This window comes from Giraffa tippelskirchi, chromosome 5 (assembly GCF_054371585.1).
Source record: "Giraffa tippelskirchi isolate mGirTip1 chromosome 5, T2T-mGirTip1v1.2.pri, whole genome shotgun sequence".
In the NCBI taxonomy this organism is placed as follows: domain Eukaryota; kingdom Metazoa; phylum Chordata; class Mammalia; order Artiodactyla; family Giraffidae; genus Giraffa; species Giraffa tippelskirchi.
Genome location: NC_137279.1, coordinates 121,028,143 through 121,048,363, shown reverse-complemented (window position 1 = coordinate 121,048,363; position 20,221 = coordinate 121,028,143). Strand labels below are relative to the sequence as shown.

Genomic DNA, 20,221 nt, shown 5'->3' with positions numbered 1-20,221 from the left:
ACCTGATAACTGCCCAGTGTCCATTCTCTCCCTTCCCCCTTTAGCAGGCCTGAGAGCACTCAGTTAGAGTGACCCCAGCTTCTCCTGCAGCAAGGAACAGCCATGTGACTAAAGTTTTGGCCACTGGGGCATGTGCACAAGTGACCTGTGAAATTTTCCGTTCATATATTTAAAAAGGAAGCTGGCTGCCCCTCTTCCTTTTTATCTCATCTCTGCCAGCTGGAATATGGATATGCTAGTGACGGGAAATGTCACCCACATAGACAGGGGTAATATTCCAGGGCAGTGGCTCTTGAACTGTAGCATCAGAGTCACCTGGAGGGCTTGTTAACATACAGATCGCTGGGCCCCATCACCAGGAATTATGAGTCACTGGGTTTGAATCATTCCTAACAAGTTTCCAGGGGATGCTGATGCTACTGACTGGGAACCACACTTTGAACAATACCCTCTAAAGGGTAGTAGAGCACTAAGAAGATATTTGGGTGTCTGGACAACCCTGGGGGGATGGCGGGGCGGGCGAGAGATCTGTCTTTCATCTGGACTGCTTGTTATTTTTCTTGAAACCTCTATAGCTTTGGGTCTTGTTGTTACATCAGCTTAATCTACAGCAGCTAATCCATGTTAAGGATATTAAACTTCACCCAGGGAGGCAGTATACTGTAGTGACTGAGTATGGGGAGTGTGTGCATGCTCAGTCGTGTCCCACTCTTTATGATCCAATGGACTGTATGTAGCCTGCCAGGCTCTGTTCATGGGATTCTTCAGGTAAGAATACTGGAGTGGGTTGCTATGCCCTCCTCCAGGGGATCTTCCTGATCCAGGGATCGAATCTGCAGCTCCTTCGACTCCTGCGTTACAGGCAGATTCTTTACTGCTGAGCCACTGGGGAACCCCTTGAGTATGGGGAACTGGATTTGTATCTCAGTTGTGCCACTTCCTTAGCTTCCTAGATTTTGAGTAAGTTCTTTAACCTCTTGTGACTCTGTTTTCCCATCTATTAAGTGGATTTAAGTGGACAAGTTTCCCTAAACCTCACTCCCCCTTTCTAGACCATGTTCATCACCAGGACCACAGAACTCTGTGCCCAATGGCCATGAATGCACTTCCATGAGCTATATGAACATATTCTCTGGTGCTGCCCTTCTGAAGACTGACTGTGCCTTCCAGGTACCACCCTAGGTCTGAGATGTTACCACGGAGTGACTATAGGACAAAGATGTGAGTGAAACTTGAATGGGCAGGCTGGCATGTCCTGTGTTAAAATGAGGCCTCTCTGGCGTGTAATGATTGAACAGAGAGTGGGGAAAAAAAAGGGGGGGTGGCAGGTGAACTGTAGGTCAGAGGCAAGCTCTCCAAGTTGTCACATTTCAGTGGCATGGAACAATTTATAAATCTGAGAATTCTAAATTTGAGCCTAGCTTTTCAGTATATTTGTCAAGATAGGAGAATAGAACATATTTTATTTAACAGTTTGATAGCTTGATTTATGATTTTGAAATATTTAGACATGTGGCCTACGGACTTCTATCTGGACTCCTTGGCCTGCAAATTTAAGCCCAAGCCTGGTTACTGTGTTGGCCTGGCATGAAGACCAAATAAAAGATGACATGAAAAATACTCAAAACAATGGTACATGTGGTATGTGTGCATCGTTAGCAATGATGATACTTAACAATTCTCTTGAAGGCAACGTGGACCTAGTGAAAGACTTAAAGCAGAATATGACATTTGGTTACTATTTTTTCTACAAATATTGACTAAGGGTCTACTCTGTGCCTAGCATTGTTCTGGGAGCTGCCAATAATAGTGGTGACCAAAATAAAGCTCCTATTTCCAATGAATGTATATTAGAGTGGGGGGATGGGAAACAGATAAAAATAACTATTTTATCTTTAAGATTCAAGAGATGGATTTTGGTTTTAGAAAGATCATACTGGCTGGAGGGAGGTAAGATTGCATGTAGAGTCAGGAGCTTGTCGGGATAATTCAAAGAAGAGATGGGCTTCCCAGGTGGCTCAGCAGTAAAGAATCCAGCTGCCAATGCAGGAGACACAAGAGACTTGGGTTCCATCTCTGGATCTGGAAGATCTCCTGGAGAAGGAAATGCCAACCCACTCCAGTATTCTTGTCTGGAAAATTCCCATGGACAGAGGAGCCTGGTGGGGTCCATGGGGTCTCAAAGAGCTGGACATGACTGAGCACACATATACACAAAGAAGAGATGATGGTTGTGTGATGCCAGGTAGTGGAAGAGTGAATAAAGATCAGTGAAAAGAGTAAAAAAAACATTAACCTAGTAGAATGATGGCACATGGTGATTAACGGATATTGGGAGTAAGATTGAAAATAGGAATCAAGGGTGATAGCTAGGATTCTTAGGTACTGGAATACTGGTGATGCTGGTCACTGAAATTTAGATAGAACGCAGGAGAAGGAACCGATTTGGAGAGGAGGGGATCAGTTTTGGAGATTTGGGGTTTCAGATGCCCATAGAGCACCGACGTGGAGATGTCTGTAGGCAGCTTTATATCTGGGCAGATCTTTGGCCAGTTGGAAAGTATCTCAGTGGTGATAGCCAAAAGCAGCATGGCGCAGGCATTCAGTGGAAATGTAGAGGCAGAAGTAGTGAGGAAGTAGAAGCAGAAAGACAGCAGTTTTTTCAGGAGTCTGAGCTGTGTAGGCACCCTGAGAAGGAGGTGAAGTGCAAGGAAACTTTGATGGTTTAGTTGCTAGGTCGTATCTGACTCTTGCAACTGTACGGACTGTAGCCCACCAGTCTCCTCTGTCCACGGGATTTTCTAGAGAAGAACACTGGAGTGGCTTACCATTTCCTTCTCCAGGGGATCTTCCCAACCCAGGGATCGAACCCGGGTTCCTGCACTTCAGGCAGATTCTTTACCAACTGAGCTACCAGGGAAGACTAACTTGTAATGAAATTGACATTTTTGTAAGGCCAATGGAAAGCAAGCGGTGGAGGGTAGACTGGAGATTCATCAGACGGGGTAGTTCACAGAGCAAGTTGCTGCAGGGGTAGGAGGAAAGAAATTCTAATGAAAACTATTGACTGTTTCACCATGGAGAAAAACAAATGAAATCATTTATATATTCACTTATGGGCTTCGCTGGTGGCTCAGTGGTTAAGAATCTACCTGCCAATGCAGGAGATGAGGGTTCGATCCCTGTGAAGATCTCCTGGAGAAGGAAATGGCAATCCATTCCAGTATTCTAGCCTGAGAACTCCCATGGACGAAGGAGCCTGGTGGGCTACAGTCCATGGGGTCACAGAAACGTCAGACGTGACTTAGTGACTCAACAACAACAACAAACACTCATCCATTTGTTGATTCAATAACAAGTATATTAATTCTAACTAAATACTGCTCTGATGCTGGAAATAAGATAGAAAAAAACTCCCACCCTATATCATGTAAGTTCAGTAGTGTAAAACAAAAACAACCCCTCAAACAAAAACTGGGCCCCTGCCAGGCCAGGGCTAAATAGGCAGGGTTTTGGCAGAAGTGTATGTGATTGCAAGACACCTGAGCCCCCCAGCAGAGATTTCACTCATTCCCATGTAAGGTAGCAACAACTGGGACCAAGAACCTGGACTCTGAATCCCCCTGATGTGAGAGGAAGTTTTTATTTCAACAAGTTTTAACTATGAATGATTAGAGGGCTCTCTTGCAGGCTTATTGCCCTTGCTGTACTGAAAGCCTTAAGACAAATAATAACAGATAAAAGACACTGGCAAAAAAATCCCCCAACTCAACTAATTCCAGTTAGATATCACCTAAATGGACTAAATGCATTAGGTCCTGCTTAATCATACCCCCATATTAATGGGGTTATAGACTATAGTTAATAGACTATTAACTATTAATGAGTTAGTAGTCATTAACAGTTTTTGAAGGACAGACAGGGAAGCAAAGGAGGGGCATTTTCTGCTTCATCCTGAACAGGCATCCTGAGGAACAGACTGGAAAAAACTCCTGCCAAGTGACCTGAGACTACGTTACATGTTAGACAGAGTAGGTATATTTCAAGTGTCAGAGGAGGGTGGAGATATGTCAAATTTATGCATGGGCATTCAGAGAAAGTTCGAACAGAAATGGCCTTGGAAGTCACCAAGTGAAACTCCTTATTTGACAAGATGAAAACAATCCATCACAAGGCCATTTGGTAGATGTCCAGCTTAGAACCCAAGTGTCCTGAAAACCCACCTAGCATTTTTTTCTATTATGCCATGTTTCTGAATTAAATTTTCAAATAAATGACCTTCCCAGTGAAAAATGATTTGTGGAGGGTGATGACTTTTATGAAAAATTTCGCTTGTGGAAGATTCCAACATCAGACTGCAAATCTCTGTCTAAGACCACAGGATCAAAAATTCTGCAGTAAAAACAGATCACTCTGTCCTTTATAATGTGGATCATTCAAGCCCCTTGCTTTCTCCCAGAAACCCACTGCTATGTAACCTTCTGACCATTTCATTTTTACCCTCTATTTCATTACTGAAACAGAAGCCACACTTTAGAAAGGAGTTCGGTGATGAGAAAGAAAACTGAAATTTTGATTGCAATTAAAACTTGAGGATTTTCTGTATATTACAACCCATATCCCACCTTACCAAATAAAAAGTGAATTTCAATTAGGACATAAAGTAATTCTCTCTGAAAATGTGGGATGGAAAGATCAGCCCTGGGTCTTAGGAGTATATTTATCTCTCAGAAAAATCTCATCCTCAGGATGCATCAGACTAAGATGAAATACATTGGGGGTATGCTACATTTTATGCTAGCATTGATGGAAGGGGGGGAAAAAGAAAGAAATATGAAGCAAGGTGAAAAATAGGGTGATTGAGAGACAGAAAAGACAGAGAAACTTGTTAATTACAGGACTTTCTGAGCAAGATATTTTTCTTCCCTTTCACAAGTTAGAAGCTATTGAATAATTCATACCAGCATGGAAAGGCTGCCTTTTCCCTGGGTGATGTATAACTGAGCAGGAGAGAGCTTCGAGTGGGTTCACCGCATCAGCCACCACTCTAGCTTCTGAGCACGGGGGTGCTCTCCTCTTGAGCTCAGCTTCTGCTTTTGCAGCCAAGCATCCTTACTGCTGCTGCTGCTGCCTGCTTACCTGCCCACCCGCTCCGGCTTGCAGCCTGCCACTTTACTTTCTCCAGCCCTGCTGCCAGCTGAGGAGTCTCCCTGCAGCTGCTGGCTTCTGCCTAGGGCCATGTGTGGATGCTGCACTGGAAAGGAGGCAGTTGCTCCTGGCGCTGATCCCAGCTGAGTTTCTCCTGTTGACTGCAGGACCACAGATGCTGCCGCTGAGGAGATATTCGTTGGCTTCCTTCCCTCTGCTACCCACCAGCTAAGGACCAGCCAGAAAGTAAGATACCCCCAACCCCTTTCCCTCTGGCATTTCCCCCAGGTGGCATATCTCTGCTTTCTCCTGGAAACTAGGGGCTCCATCTGCCATTCCCACGTGTGTATCTGTGTGTGTATTTAGGAGAAGGGGCGATTGAGGGACAGAGATTGCATTGTTCCGTCCCAAGGCTTCCCTGGTGCCTGCTGAGTGCAGAGGCCTTTCTCCGGCACTGGAGACATTTTCGAGGCAGGCACTTGTCATTTGCCACCCCTGTTCTCCTCGAGCTCCCTCTACCCCCTTCCCCAGCCCATTATTCTGTCACAGCCTTTCGTGTCGGTGGCAGAGGGCTGAAGGGAGGTCTCTGCCCTCCCTGCAGGAGGGCATCAGGATGGCCCGCGCTGCGAGAAACCGACGCTAGCCAGCGAGGTGTGAAGAGTTGGCCAGAATGACCAACTCTTCCACGTCCACCTCCTCCACCACCGGGGGATCGCTGCTGCTGCTCTGCGAGGAAGAGGAGTCGTGGGCGGGCCGACGCATCCCCGTGTCCCTCCTGTACTCGGGCTTGGCCATCGGGGGCACGCTGGCCAACGGCATGGTCATCTATCTCGTGTCGTCCTTCCGAAAGCTCCAGACGACCAGCAACGCTTTCATCGTGAACGGTTGCGCCGCCGACCTCAGCGTCTGCGCCCTCTGGATGCCGCAGGAGGCGGTGCTCGGGCTCCTGCCCGCGGGTTCCGCGGAGCCCCCCGGGGATTGGGACGGCGCCGGGGGCAGCTACCGCCTGCTGCGGGGCGGGCTGCTGGGCCTCGGGCTCACCGTGTCCCTCTTGTCCCACTGCCTGGTGGCCCTGAACCGCTACCTGCTCATCACCCGGGCGCCTGCCACCTACCAGGCGCTGTACCAGCGGCGCCACACGGCGGGCATGCTGGCGCTGTCCTGGGCGCTAGCCCTGGGCCTCGTGCTGCTGCTCCCGCCCTGGGCGCCGCGTCCGGGCGCCGCGCCCCCGCGCGTCCACTACCCGGCGCTGCTGGCCGCCGGGGCGCTGCTGGCGCAGACGGCGCTGTTGCTGCATTGCTACCTGGGCATCGTGCGCCGCGTGCGCGTCAGCGTCAAGCGGGTCAGCGTCCTCAACTTCCACCTGCTGCACCAGCTGCCCGGCTGCGCCGCCGCCGCCGCCGCCTTCCCGAGCGCCCCGCACGCGCCGGGCCCGGGTGGTGCCCAGCTCCCGGCGCAGGCTCAGCCCCTGCCTGCGGCGTTGCACCCGCGGCGGGCGCAGCGGCGTCTCAGCGGCCTGTCGGTGCTGCTGCTCTGCTGCGTCTTCCTGCTGGCCACGCAGCCGCTGGTGTGGGTGAGCCTGGCCAGCGGCTTCTCGCTGCCCGTGCCCTGGGGCGTGCAGGCGGCCAGCTGGCTCCTGTGCTGTGCCCTGTCCGCGCTCAACCCGCTGCTCTACACGTGGAGGAACGAAGAGTTCCGCCGCTCGGTGCGCTCGGTCCTGCCTGGCGTCGGCGACGCGGCGGCCGCTGCTGTCGCCGCCACGGCCGTGCCCGCGGTGTCCCAAGCTCAGCTGGGCACTCGCGCCGCCGGCCAGCACTGGTGACCCGGGCAGGGCGCGCGGGAAGCGGAGATGCCCGCCTTCCAACGGCCTTGGTCACCACCGCCTCCTGCCCTTGGAAAGTATCCCCAGCCTGAACGAAGACTCCGGCGGGCGAAGCTCAGTAATAAATCGGTGCGACCGATCGCCTTCGACCCCAGTGGGATACCTGAACCGAGGTTTCAGTGTACATGTGGGCCGCGAAGTCATTTTCGACGGCCACCTGATTTTTACCCTTTGTTTCCGTGTTTTAGGGAAATCCTAAAGTCAGAACACCGAAAACTTCAGGAACTTGCACACTGACTTTTCGAAAGAACCGGTCAATTTCTTTTAACAGTTTTGGAAAAGCAGCTTTGTTACCTTGATTACCATTCCCACCTTCATCGTCTTATGATGTATATAAAGCGCCTTGAGTGTGCATAAGCCAAAGGAAATAATATTGATGAAGGAAATAATATTTATAAAGCATTTTAGGAAGTAACCTATCTTTAATGATGCTTCTGTTACAATTTAGCCTTTCTGTATTGACCTGAAGCGGAGAAGGCAATGGCACCCCACTCCAGTACTCTTGCCTGCAAAATCCCATGGACGGGGGAGCCTGGTAGGCTGCAGTCCATGGGGTCGCACAGAGTCGGACACGACTGAAGCGACTTAGCAGCAACAGCAGCAAGTTGCCATTAAGACCTCAGGCCCTTTGTTCTTAAAAGGGTTTTTATAAAGTAAAATCATTCCCAGATGAGACAGAATCTTAGCCAGTGAGGACGGAAACCCTCAAATTTATTATTTTACATTCCCCTTTGCACTTCTAAGACTGAAAATTGACATTAAGTGTTACAGTGACAGGTTTCTATTGTGTTGATTGATGGTCTGAACCAGCTATGGAATGTTGAAAAAAACAAGGACGCTATCTATTTTAGGAACCAGTGTCAAGTTTTCTATGGCATGCACATTCGTTCTTACCCTCATTTTGTCATCAATTTACCTGCCTTGTGAGTGTGATTGCGGCTGTGAACTTTCTGTACTATAATGGTTGCTAAGGAGAATAAGTCCTTCTGTTTTCTCTTAACATTTAAAATATCTCAATGCACATGATTTAATTAAACATGAATAACACCATGATTGTATAGCTAATATTAACCTCTATTGCATGCTCCTAGATGCTAGAACTTACTGAGCATGTGGTATACTAAAGCAATACCCATTGGACAAGGACACTGTACTTCTTCCAGATACCAGAAGAAGCAGCCATCAATTATATGAAAAGAGACATAGAGACACCTCTGGCTACCAAGAATTCTTGTCTTGACCCAACTTATGAGAAAACTCCCAGGTGGGACTTTATCTTGCAAATGAACCACTCCGCAAAGCCACCTGTGCTCTTTTAGGGTTTAGACAAGCCACACATTAGAAAGTAACAATTTTTTAAGTGTAGTTCATATGTATTACCATGACACTTAACATTGATATCGTATATGTTAAAGAAGGTATAATGAACTCAGTTATAAAAAGGAACAGTTCAAGTGGGAATCTGTTCTAAAATGTATAATTTGAGGCTTGCCATTTTCATCTCTTTTAGTAAATTTATTTAGGGATGTTCAATATTTGAAATGCAAAGCTGTGTGAAATCACTATAAAATTAAAATGAGAGAAAAGTAGTAAAATAATCAGTTACCAGCAATTCTGACTGCTGCTCACTACATCCAATCTGGGGCTGAACAGCCTCGACTGTGTAATTCAGAAACCAAATTGTTGGCCTCCTGGACGTTTGTAAGCCGGGAGACTGGGAACACTTGTACATGTGAATAATTATGGGAGTGGCAGGAAACTTTGACATGTTTGTAGAAAAACAAAACAGATGTGTTCATCACCAGTAGTCAGCAGTTATTTTACTAATCTAATCCCTTTGTGCATGCACCATTTCTCTCTTACTAAGGTTTCATCTGCTCCCATTTTTCTTGATTTAAATACTTAATTAAAGTTCAGACGACTATTCCTCTGTCTGTTTTTTCTTCTGTCTCTGGTCTTGAATATCTCTTTGAGAACACTATAACAGATGACACTGTATCCCAAAGCACTGGTGGTAAAAGCGACTTCTTTGTTCTGGCTCTATTTGATTCTACATTTAGTTTCTAAATTTATTTCTATCTTTTATAACTAAATAGGATACATATGCCAGCATTGAAAAGAAATAGGTATAATTTCCTTTCTGTAAGTGTAACTGATTTGGGGGAAAGGCTGCAACAACAGAGAATTGAATTTTACTTTTTTTGTGGGGAGGGGGCTGGGGGACACTTGTCTAAGTTCCTTATCAGAAGGTCTTCTTTTAATTAGGCCTTTATCCTTGTTTCTTGAGGTGGATGCTACAAACGATTTCCCCCGCTATTCCTGCAAACACTAGCCAAGCACATAAACTTAGCTTTTCAAGTATCCAATATCTTGCAGTGTTTCTGGCTAACACAGAACCACCTTTGCTGGCTCAGTGCCATGTGGGAGACCTACTTCAGGTTGTATTTACTGGTAATTAACTCCACAGGACTGATTCACTTTTAATTTAGAAGCAGAAATGATGTGTCTAAAAATGCCTTACTCAGGCAAGAGCTGGGAGTTGGGGTTACTGCTTTTACAAATTAAGTTAATGAAGATTGTGTTCCTGTTTAAATGAAACTACATATTATCCACTCAGGAATGAAAAGTCCTAATTACTGTTGTGGGCTGTCCTGCTTTGCTTTTGCTACTTTTTTTCTTTAGGTATATGCCTATTAAGACATATAGCACACTCCCCACACACCCATCCTTGCACTTTAATGGCTAAATTCTAGGATGTAATAGATATTACTCCTAGTGCTTTCCTGCTTCCAAAATGAAATATGTACTTAAACAGTAATTCTGTTTTGTACAGAGGCATCCATGGGTGTTTTTCTTTGTATTTTTTTAAAACACTGTAGGGCTTTAACTCTCTGGTAGAGAAAAGCCTTGAAAAGATCTGCTCACCAAAGAAACATGGGTCTGCTCTGGCCTCCTGGTTCAATGCAAATCTGTTCTTCTGGTGACAGCTGAATTGGCCGGCTTCATTGTTTCCCGTGTGACATTTATTCCATTCTCTCAGGGACTCAGACACTGCTCATCTGGCTCAATGGCAGTCCAGGGAGCTGACCTGACAAAAGGCGTCAGTGGCATAAACTTAAATGCAAGAACGCTGAGAAAAATTGTAGATGTCCCTCATGTTCAAAAGCCTGCCTGTAATGTTTCTGGGGTGTAGGGGTAAGAATGGATCTCTGGGTAGGAGCTCTTGGCCTGCAGAAACAAGGCTGGGACCCTTTCTTTCTGCCTCTCCTCTCCTAATCAGTATGTTGAGTGAGGGGACTCCCTGTGTGGACTCAGCCCAGGTCCTAGTTCTGCACACCTCCACCTCTCAACCAGCGACCCTGCCCAACTCCAGGATCTATGACACATATACAGGGGGTAGAGCAGAAGTGACTTCAAGCCATTTAGAAAGGGAATTCTGGGGATCTGGGTACCAGGGCAAGGCACAGGCTTTGCCTGGGGGAGGGCACATTTCCTTGGCTCACCTTTCTATGTGGTAAAGGAATTAGCCAGAGGAGGGTGGGAGCAGGTTCTTTAAAGCACAGGACCCAGATTGGGACCCTCAGTATCTCTAACCTAAGGGCAATGCTGCTTTCATATACTTCCTGGGTATCCTTTCCTAGCTTTTCCCACCTTAAACAGGTGCAGCATACACAGTTTCCCCGTGTACTTAATCACATCAAGCCTATTGTGGCCAGTAAGGAGGATGGTGGGGAGGGAGTGGGAAGGATACCAATGAAACCAGGGAGGTCAGATGTTGATGATTATTGAAAGGGCATGATGGGTAACTGGGATGTTTTGCACAGTTCTCTTTACTGTGTGTATCTTTGAAATTTTTCATAATGAAAAGTTTAAAGAAAAGTGAAGCCAAGGAAGAAGGAAGGAAGAAAGAGAAAAAGTAAAGAAAGAACAATAATTAAGGTACCTAAGGTTAAGTGGCAACTTAGAGGGAGGAGCTGGGATTCAAAGTTTTGTCTGAATCCAGAGCATGAGAGAGCATGGGAGCATCACAGCATATAACTGCTGTGCTGTCAGATAAAATCAGAGTTTTTAATCAAGTGTGGAACCCTGTCCATGATGTGTTGTTATCGTTCAGTCGCCCAGTTGCGTCCAACTCTTTTCGATCCCGTGGACTGCAGCACGTCAGGCCTCTCTGTCCCTCACTATCTCCTGAAGTTTACCCAAGTTCATGTACATTGCATCGGTGATTCCAGGATGTGACCATTCTCTAATTCCCCCACTCTCCCTCTCTCCTTCTTGTACCTGTCACTATACCTACTTGTTCTCTACACTGCCTTCTAAACATTCCCGTGGTTTGTGTCTGTAACTTGTTCATTCAAGGACCTTGCTAGTGTCCCCTCACATCTCATCACTTACCCAGCCCTCATCCTTCCTTCCTGGAAGGTTCCCTTTGTTTCTCCCCCTCATCAGAGCTCCTCTAGTCATACTCTCTGCCCCTACAGACCTCCCACACCTCTCTGATCTTACCACATACTCCCTTGTATTACCTCTGCTTTTATGTCTGTGACATCTCTGAAACTAGATAGAAAAGTGTTTTTTTTTGGTTTATTTTTTATTTCTTTATTTTTTAGAGCAAATACTGCCTTATATCTTTTGCTGTTGTTGTTATTGTTCAGTCGCTCAGTTGTGTCCAACTTTTTGTGACCTCTCTGTCCAGGCCTCCCTGTCTTCCCCATATCCTGGAGCTTGCCCAAACTCATGTTCTTTGAGTCAGTGATGCCATCTAACCATCTCATCCTCTGTCGTCCTTTTCTCTTCCTGCCTTCAATCTTTCCCAGCATCAGGGTCTTTTCTAATGAGTCAGTTCTTCCCATTAGGTGGCCAAAGTATTTGAGCTTCAGCTTCGGCATCAGTCCTTCCAATGAATATTCAGAACTGATTCCCTTTAGGATGGACTGGTTGGATCTCCTTGCAGTCCAAGGGACTCTCAAGAGTCTTCTCCAACACCACAGTTCAAAAGCATCAGTTCTTCAACACTCAGTCTTCTTTATGGTCCAACTCTCACATACATTCATGCTGCTGCTGCTAAGTCGCTTCAGTTGTGTCCGACTCTGTGCGACCCCATAGATGGCAGCCTATCAGGCTCTTCCGTCCATGGGATTTTCCAGGCAAGAGTACTGGAGTGGGTCGCCATTGTCTTCTCCAATACATACATGACTACTGGAAAAATCATAACTTTGACCATATGGACCTTTGTTGGCAAAGTAACGTCTCTGCTTTTTAATACAGTGTCTAGGTTGGTCATAGCTTTTCTTCCAAGAAGCAAGCGTCTTTTAATTTCATGGCTGCAGTCACTATCTGCAGTGATTCTGGAGCCCAAGAAAATAAAGTCTGTCACTGTTTCCGTTGTTTCCTCATCTATCTGCCATGAAGTGATGGGACCAGATGCCATGATCTTCATTTTTTGAATGTTGAGTTTTAGGCCAACTTTTTCACTCTCCTCTTTCACCTTCATCAAGAGGCTCTTTAGTTCCTCTTCACTTTCTGCCATAAGGGTGGTATCATCTGCATGTCTGAGGTTATTGATATTTCACCCAGCAATCTTGATTCCAGCCTGTGTTTTATCCAGCCTGGCATTTCACATGATGTACTCTGCATATAAGATAAGTTAAATAAGCAGGATGACAATATTCTGCCTTGATCTACTCCTTTTTCAATTTGGAATCAGTCTGTTGTTCCATGTCTGGTTCTAGCTGTTGCTTCTTGACCTGCATACAGGTTTCTCAGGAGGCAAGTAAGGTGGTCTGGTATTTCCATCTCTTTAAGAATTTTACACATTTTTATATTTTAGTAACCAGTTACCTGAAATATACTAAATAATTTATATATGTTTATAGTTGATAAGAATTTTGAGAGAGAAAAAGATTTGATCCTTTCCTTGACTGTATATTTTTCTCTTAATAAAACAGACTGAGAATAAATCCTATTTCCCAACTCATATCTTGCCAAAGGATATCCGAGAGTAATAATGTATGGGATTATGAGCCATGTGTATAAATCACACACTAACATTCAAAAAACTATGATCATGGCAGCTGAGCGCCAAAGAATTGATGCTTTTGAACTGTGTTGTTGGAGAAGACTCTTGAGAGTCCCTTGGACTGCAAGGAGATCCAATCAGTCCATCCTAAAGGAAATCAGTCCTGAATATTCATTGGAAAGACTGATGGTAAAGCTGAAATTCCAATACTTTGGCCACCTTATGCAAAGAACTGACTCATTGGAAAAACCCCGATGCTGGGAAAGATTGAAGGTGGGAGGAGAAGGAGATGACAGAGGATGAGATGGTTGGATGGCATCACCAACTCGATGGACAGGAGTTTGAGCAAGCTCTGGGAGTTGGTGATGGACAGGGAAGCCTGGTATGCTGTAGTCCATGGGATCACAAAGAATCAGACATGACTGAGTGACTGAACTGACTGACTGATCATTTGGAGGAAGATTTACATTCCTGTTATCCAAGCTCTGTTCACACTGACAAAAACAACAATAAGGAGTTTCAGTTCTAATTACTACTTTAAATTCAAGGTCAAATTACTGAACAAATATTCAATAATTAGACATGTACTTCTTTCTCAGGGCCTTGAATAGTAAAGTTTTGTATTTTTGATTTCTAAAAGCTTTAAATATTACTAATCAATGGCCATGCAATTTTGCTAAAATCCTAGGAGAAACAGCTGTGGTAACATCTTTACTTCTTGTCAGTTCACTGGAGATCAGCCAGCCTAGACCACTGCTATTTTTATCATACAGAAAGAGCTTCAGTTTTTAATCTTTCCTGTTGTAAATTAGGCCCATTTCCCAATTTTTTGTTCTCAAGTAGTATATAAGTATATAGGATCCTTTGTATAGTTATGCTGTAGTGGATTCTCTGCTTTTAGCTAAATGAAACTTCTATGAAATGTTGGCATGGTAGAATTCTATTATTGTACTACAAAAAAATTTGTCCCACTGAAGTTTTATTTCCTGAAAATACAGTGTGTTTTTCTATGTGAAGATTAATGTCTATTTTCCTAGGAAATTTGTAAAATATGGAAACAGAAGAAATTATATTATTCATTACCACTCAGCATTTTACTATACTCATCTACTTAAAAATTCTCTTTTCCTATGTATATTTAATTGTACATAAACCAGAAAGTATATATTGACATACATTTATAGGTATGTGTATTCATACACTTGCTTATATTTAAAAAGTGTAAGTAGAAGAAAGATATTATAAAGAGGGGCCTAGGACTTATAATAGTTAGCATATGTCCAGCTATAAGTAGTAGACTACCTGACTGCAACTCTTATTAAACAATGATGGCATTTCATCATCACACAATTCAGAAGTCTGCTGGCAGTTTCCTGAATTGTTCAGTAGAATCTTTTCTTTTTTAAAAATTTCCAAAAACCATTAGGGTATAAGGCCTTTAAACAAGCAGTTGTTCTATGTATTTTAAAATTAGAATTCATTAGAAACATTTAAAAATAAAGAACACACACAGAAATGCAAAATTCTGGCTTCCCTTGAGAAAGTGGATTATCTAAGCACACTGGTCTCAGCATTCTTGTAGAGCAAAAATAAGCTGCAGCAGTGGCCATTAGGAGGACCACACACAGTCCCATACAACACTGACCACCTGGCCTACTTCACTCATTTTATTTCTTCCTTGCCTGGGCCCTGTAGAATTTGGCTATTTGTTGCAACACTCCTACATGTGCAAGCTACCTTCCCATGTAAACTGCTTTCCATGGGGAGACTTGGGCTCCAATAACTGAATTCCTTCAGAAGACATTCCTTGCAGGGCACTGTGCCTAAGTGAGAGAAAACTGGGCAGCTAGGGGGCAGCTGTGATAACAGGTTTGTTCAGTAGCACCGTGATGTCAACAAGTGCCCAGGTTCTTTGCATCCTTCTGCTCCAGCAGCCTCAGTGCTGTGGTATGATGGTTCCAAGATGGCTGCTGCAGTCACATGACAGAATCCAAAACAGAAGAGAGGGGAAAAGCTTCTCCTTGCTTGTCTCTCTTTCATGAGAGATGAAATGCTAAGAAGCTCCCCCAAAGATGTCTCTGATCTTGTAGGTCACATGGTTACTGTAAGGAAAGTTGAGTTGTGAATATTTGGCATTAAAAAAATATATATCATGAGAAATCTATCCAGTGCTTGTCAATGTATGGGATTTATGGTTTGCCATTTGTACTGCTTGTTACCTACTCAGTGGATTTGATCTCTTTTTTGGAACTTATAGATGGACTGCTGGCTAAAATGAGTCTTTGTGCAATTTCTAATGTTTAGAAGTCATGTATTGTTAAGCCTGTTGCACTGATATAGGATCTTCTCTGACTCCTATTACTTAGCTTCTTGAGAGTGAATATATGGAACATGTGAAAATCTGCAGTATACCAGATCTCCTTCTGTTTCTGACCCTCTCATAGCTGGTTTCTATGAGAAAGAGGTTGATTTCTATGAAAGGGAACTCCTGCTGGGGTGGAGCAGGCAGAGGTGAGAGCAGTCCTCAGGCTTCCTCAAACATCAGGTCTCAAGTGGTAGGACTATTTCCATATTATGGTCAGAATGTACTGGGGTCTGGAAGTGGCCAGGAAATAGCATCCCCTCTTCACTCACTGAGTTTTGGACCATGCGATACATAAGAACATGTATGTAAATGGTGACCCACAGTATCACCTCTATATTGATGAAGTTTCGTTCAGAGGATGTAACTAAATGTAAAGCCTGAGACGGGCTTACTAATGCCCTCCCTACCAGTCTAGTCCTTGGTATAAGCAAGTCAACTGGCTCTCGCTGGTCCAGGTGAGAAGGAGGAAGACAGCACATCTCTTGGGCTCAAGACCTTGTTAAACTAGCTCTACTCTGAGAACTTGGCTGGTGGCTATTGCCTATCCCCTTCACCTCCAAGGGATAGATTAACAGATGGGGCCATACTAGCAATGGTGCCTTCTCTGGAGATCAGATAAATGGGAGAAAGGCATTCTCTTCTAAAAGACACTGAAAGAGGATGCAGTCAGGAGGAACAGGCAGGGTTCCGGTGTGTATGTGTGTGTGTTAGTCGCTCAGTTGTGTCTGACTCTTTGAGACCTCCATGAGCAATAGCCCACTAGGCTCTTCTGTCCACGGAATTCTCCAGGCAAGAATGCTGGAGTGGGTAGCCATTTCCTTCTTCAGGGGATCTTCCTGACACAGGGATTGAAACTGGATCTCCTCATTTCAGGTGGATTCTTTACCACCTGAGCCATCAGGGAAGCCCTGGCTTCCGGTAGATGAGCCATGCAGCTGTTCTTCTATCCAGATTTATCTGTTAAAGGGAATGCCTTGCAGTTTTTGGGAATAGGTAAACTGCCCATTGTATTAGGAGTGTAAGCCTTGTATCATTGAAACTAGACCCTAAATGCAAATTTAAGCTATAAACAAATGTAGTATCCAGATCCAGGAAAGAATAAATTTTGCCATATTCTGAAGTACAGTTGAAGGAGATCCTCGGTGTGGAAAAGAGAAGAATATACAAAAAAATAAAATTGCTTTCAAATATCTGAAAGGCTGTCAAAATAATTATGCCAACTTTCATTTATTGGAAACATACCATGTGTCAAGTACTGTGTCATGCACTTTATATATATCACCTTTTCTGATTTTCAAACAGCCCTATAAGGCAGTTGTGATGACTCCAATATTGTAGTTGCAAATGCTGATTCTTTAAGAGTTAGACTTGCCTAACTTTACTCAACTGACAGAGAAAGAGCTGACCACTGAATTCAAGTCCAGCTAACTCCAAACCTTGGCATTGCAAACACAACACCGAGTCGCAGAGAAGGGAGGAAATGGGTGAAGGGTGTGGTTCTAGGAGCAAAATTTGGCTCAGTAGGTGGGAGATAGATTTCAGCTTAATTTGAGAAAGAACTTCGTCTCAATATGCACTTAAAATAGAACAGGCTGTCTTAGGAAATTGCGACTTTCCTAATACTTGAGGAATTCAAGTAGGGTGTGGAGGACTAGCTCTGGAAAGAATGTCCAATATGTGGGAAGTTTTATCAAATCAACTCTGAAATGCCTTTGAAATTGAATTTCTAAGATTATATAATATTTCTTCTTCTGCTTGGAGGTGACAAAATCTTTCTCACTCCGAGCTTATAACATTTCAAATAATTAGTCCAAAAGACTGTGTTTGGCAAAAACCTTACCCACATCAGCCAACAGAGAAGCCAGCCTAGGTGACCAGGGATGTTTCTCTCTGGATGTGAATATGCCACATTCTTGGTGACTTTGCGTCATTTCTGCAGCTATTTTTGTTCATTTCCTTTTTGTTCTCACCTCATTCCCAAACTTTTTTTTTTTTTTTAATGGAAAGTGGGCTGAAACAAGTGCATTGTATTTAAAATTTCTCAGGCTAAATATCAGGGCCTTCTACCTGACTCACTTAAAAACTTTCATAAACACAACACTTTGAAAGACCTTGAGAAGACTTTTTGGATGAGAAATAAGCTATTATTGGCTATTGGGTAAAAGCTACCTTTGTTGAAAGTTCCTGGCTGAGTTTTTCTCGTGTAATGAAGTCCCCAGCAGATCTGAACCAAAGTCTGCTTGTATGTTCAGATTTGGTGTTACTGTGACAGTCTGGCTCCTCTCAAGGTTCTGACACAATGCGAGATGGATTGAAACACTAAAAGCTACCAATATAAAAACTGAGTAAAGAGTTATTTTGGATTTGTTGGAGACAAATAACAGACCAATAAACCTAAAAAATAAACCTAAAATTTATAGACGCTGTGCTTTCCAATTCACTTGAACAAAAATGTGAAACTCCTCAATTTATAAGCACTGAAATTTCCTGGTGTTGGAATATGGAAACAATGCCACATGCCTTCTTGATTTACTGGAAGTGAATATGGCTTTCTTTAATCTTTGTCATTGTTATTATTGTCATTACCATCATTATGAGTACCATAAAAATTTTAGTCACCAATAGCTCAAGGCAGAGCACCGAGTTAAATGCATTAGCTTTTGGTATTTAACAAAGTACCCTGGAATAGTGACTTTAAACAATAATCATTAATTTGCTCATGAATCTGAGAGTCAGAAATTTGGATGGAATTATCTGAGCAGTTCTTCTGCAGGTTTCAGCTAAACCCAGTCTGCAGTCAGTGGTGGTCCATGGTTTACACACCTGCCTGACATTTGATCAGCTCTTGGCTGGACTAGCAGTTGGATACGTGCATTAGTCCTGGCTCATTCCTGTGATGGTGGTCTCAGGGTCAAGTTTCTGCTCCTGCATTGGCTAATGTACATTGATCAAAGCAAGTTACAGAACCAACCCTGCCTCAAAGAAGGGAGGAATGTAATCATCTTTTCATGGGGCTATCTTCAAAGTCACCTTGCAAGACTGTGTGGAAGGAAAGGAGTTCTGGCTATTTTTGCAATGGACTGAAGATATTAATATATCATCCTTGTGCTTAAGGTTCTGACAATCTCATTATGGAGATAGAACATGAATAGGAGCGAACAACAAGTTGCCCCACATAAATATATATACTGTTAAATAGAATAGAGTAGGGAGTGAAGTCAGGATGGCTTCACCAATGGTGTGGGATTTGGAAGGATTGGAAAAGACCCTAATGCTGGGTAGGATTGGGGGCAGGAGGAGAAGGGGACGACAGAGGATGAGATGGTTGGATGGCATCACCAACTCGATGGACATGGGTTTGGGTAGACTCCGGGAGTTGGTGATGGACAGAGAGGCCTGGCGTGCTGTGGTTCATGGGGTCGCAAAGAGTCGGACACGACTGAGCAACTGAACTGAACTGAGGAGAGGAAAGTGAAGGTCGCTTAGTTCTGTCCAACTCTTTGTGACCCCATAGACTAGTTCTTGAGGCCAGATTACTGGAGTGGGTAGCTTTTTCCCTTCTCCAGCGGACCTTCCCAACCCAGGAATTGAACCAGGTCTCCTGAATTGCAGGCAGATTCTTTACCAGCTAAGCTATTCTGCTTTATTGACTATGCCAAAACCTTTGACTGTGTGAATCACAACAAACTGTTGAAAATTCTGAAAGAAATGGGAATACCAGACCACCTGACCTGCCTCCTGAGAAATCTGTATGCAAGTCAAGAAGCAACTGTTAGAACTGAACATGGAACAACAGACTGGTTCCAAATTGAGAAAGGAGTCCATCAAGGCTGTATACTGTCACTCTGCTTATTTAATTTATAGGCAGAGTGCATCATGTGAAACGCCAGGCTGGATGAAGCTTAAGCTAGATCAAGATTGTCAGCAGAAATATCAATAACCTCAGATATGCAGATGACACCACACTTACGGCAGAAAGTGAAGAAGAGCTAAAGATCCTCTTGATGAAAGAGAAAGAGGAGAGTGAAAAAGTTGGCTTAAAACTCAACATTCAGAAAACTAAGATCATGGCATCTGGTCCCATAACTTCATGGCAAATAGATAGGGAAACAATGGAAACAGTGACAGACTTTATTTTGGGGGGCTCCAGAATCACTGCAGATGGTGACTGCAGCCATGAAATTAAAAGACGCTTGCTCCTTGGAAGAAAAGTTATGACCAACCTAGACAGCATATTAAAAAAGTAGAGACATTCCTTTGCCAATAAAGATCCATCAATAAAGATCCATCTAGTCAAAGCTATGGTTTTTCCAGTAGTCATGTATGGATGTGAGAGTTGGACTATAAAGAAAGCTGAGCGCAGAAGAATTGATGCTTTTGAACTGTGGTGTTGGAGAAGACTCTTGAGAGTCCCTTGGACTGAAAGGAGATCCAACCAGTCCATCCTAAAGGGAATCAGTCCTGAATATTCAGGACATGAGTTTGAGTAAGCTCCGGGAGTTGGTGATGAACAAGGAAGCCTGGCGTGCTGCAGTCCATGGGGTCACAAACAGTCGGACATGACTGAGTAACCGAACTGAATTGAGGAGAGGAAAGGGCATTGTAAACACAGAGAGCGGTAAGAGCAAAGACAGTGTATTAGGTTTTCACTGTTTTCATTACAAATTGCCAGAAAATCTGTGTCCTAAAGCCACACATATTTTTTATTTTCCAGTTCTGTAGGTTAGAAGTTCATACGATCTCACCAGACTAAAAGCAAAATGTTGGCAGGCTGTGTTCCCTTCTGGAGGTTGTAAAGGATAATCTA

At 44.1% G+C, this 20,221-nt stretch overlaps 1 protein-coding gene across 2 annotated transcripts; it reads left to right on the top strand.

Moving 5' to 3' along the window:
- The first annotated feature begins 5,749 nt into the window (after positions 1-5,749).
- Positions 5,750-8,952, top strand: GPR88 (G protein-coupled receptor 88). 2 transcript variants are annotated; one of them, XR_014054672.1, is made up of 2 exons: positions 5,750-7,099; positions 7,219-7,445. XR_014054672.1 is itself a non-coding variant. In XM_081493200.1 (1 exon), exon 1 carries the CDS (start codon positions 5,819-5,821, stop codon positions 6,968-6,970), a length of 1,152 nt encoding a protein of 383 aa, XP_081349326.1. In that variant the 3' UTR covers positions 6,971-8,952. The 2 variants fall into 2 exon arrangements, 1 of the variants encoding a protein (XP_081349326.1); XM_081493200.1 differs by having other exon boundaries at positions 5,819-8,952.
- The last annotated feature ends 11,269 nt before the right edge of the window (positions 8,953-20,221 follow it).

Coding starts and splice junctions, on each gene's coding strand:
- GPR88 (XM_081493200.1), top strand. CDS start 5,819: ATGACCAACTCTTCCACGTCCACCTCCTCCACCACCGGGGGATCGCTG.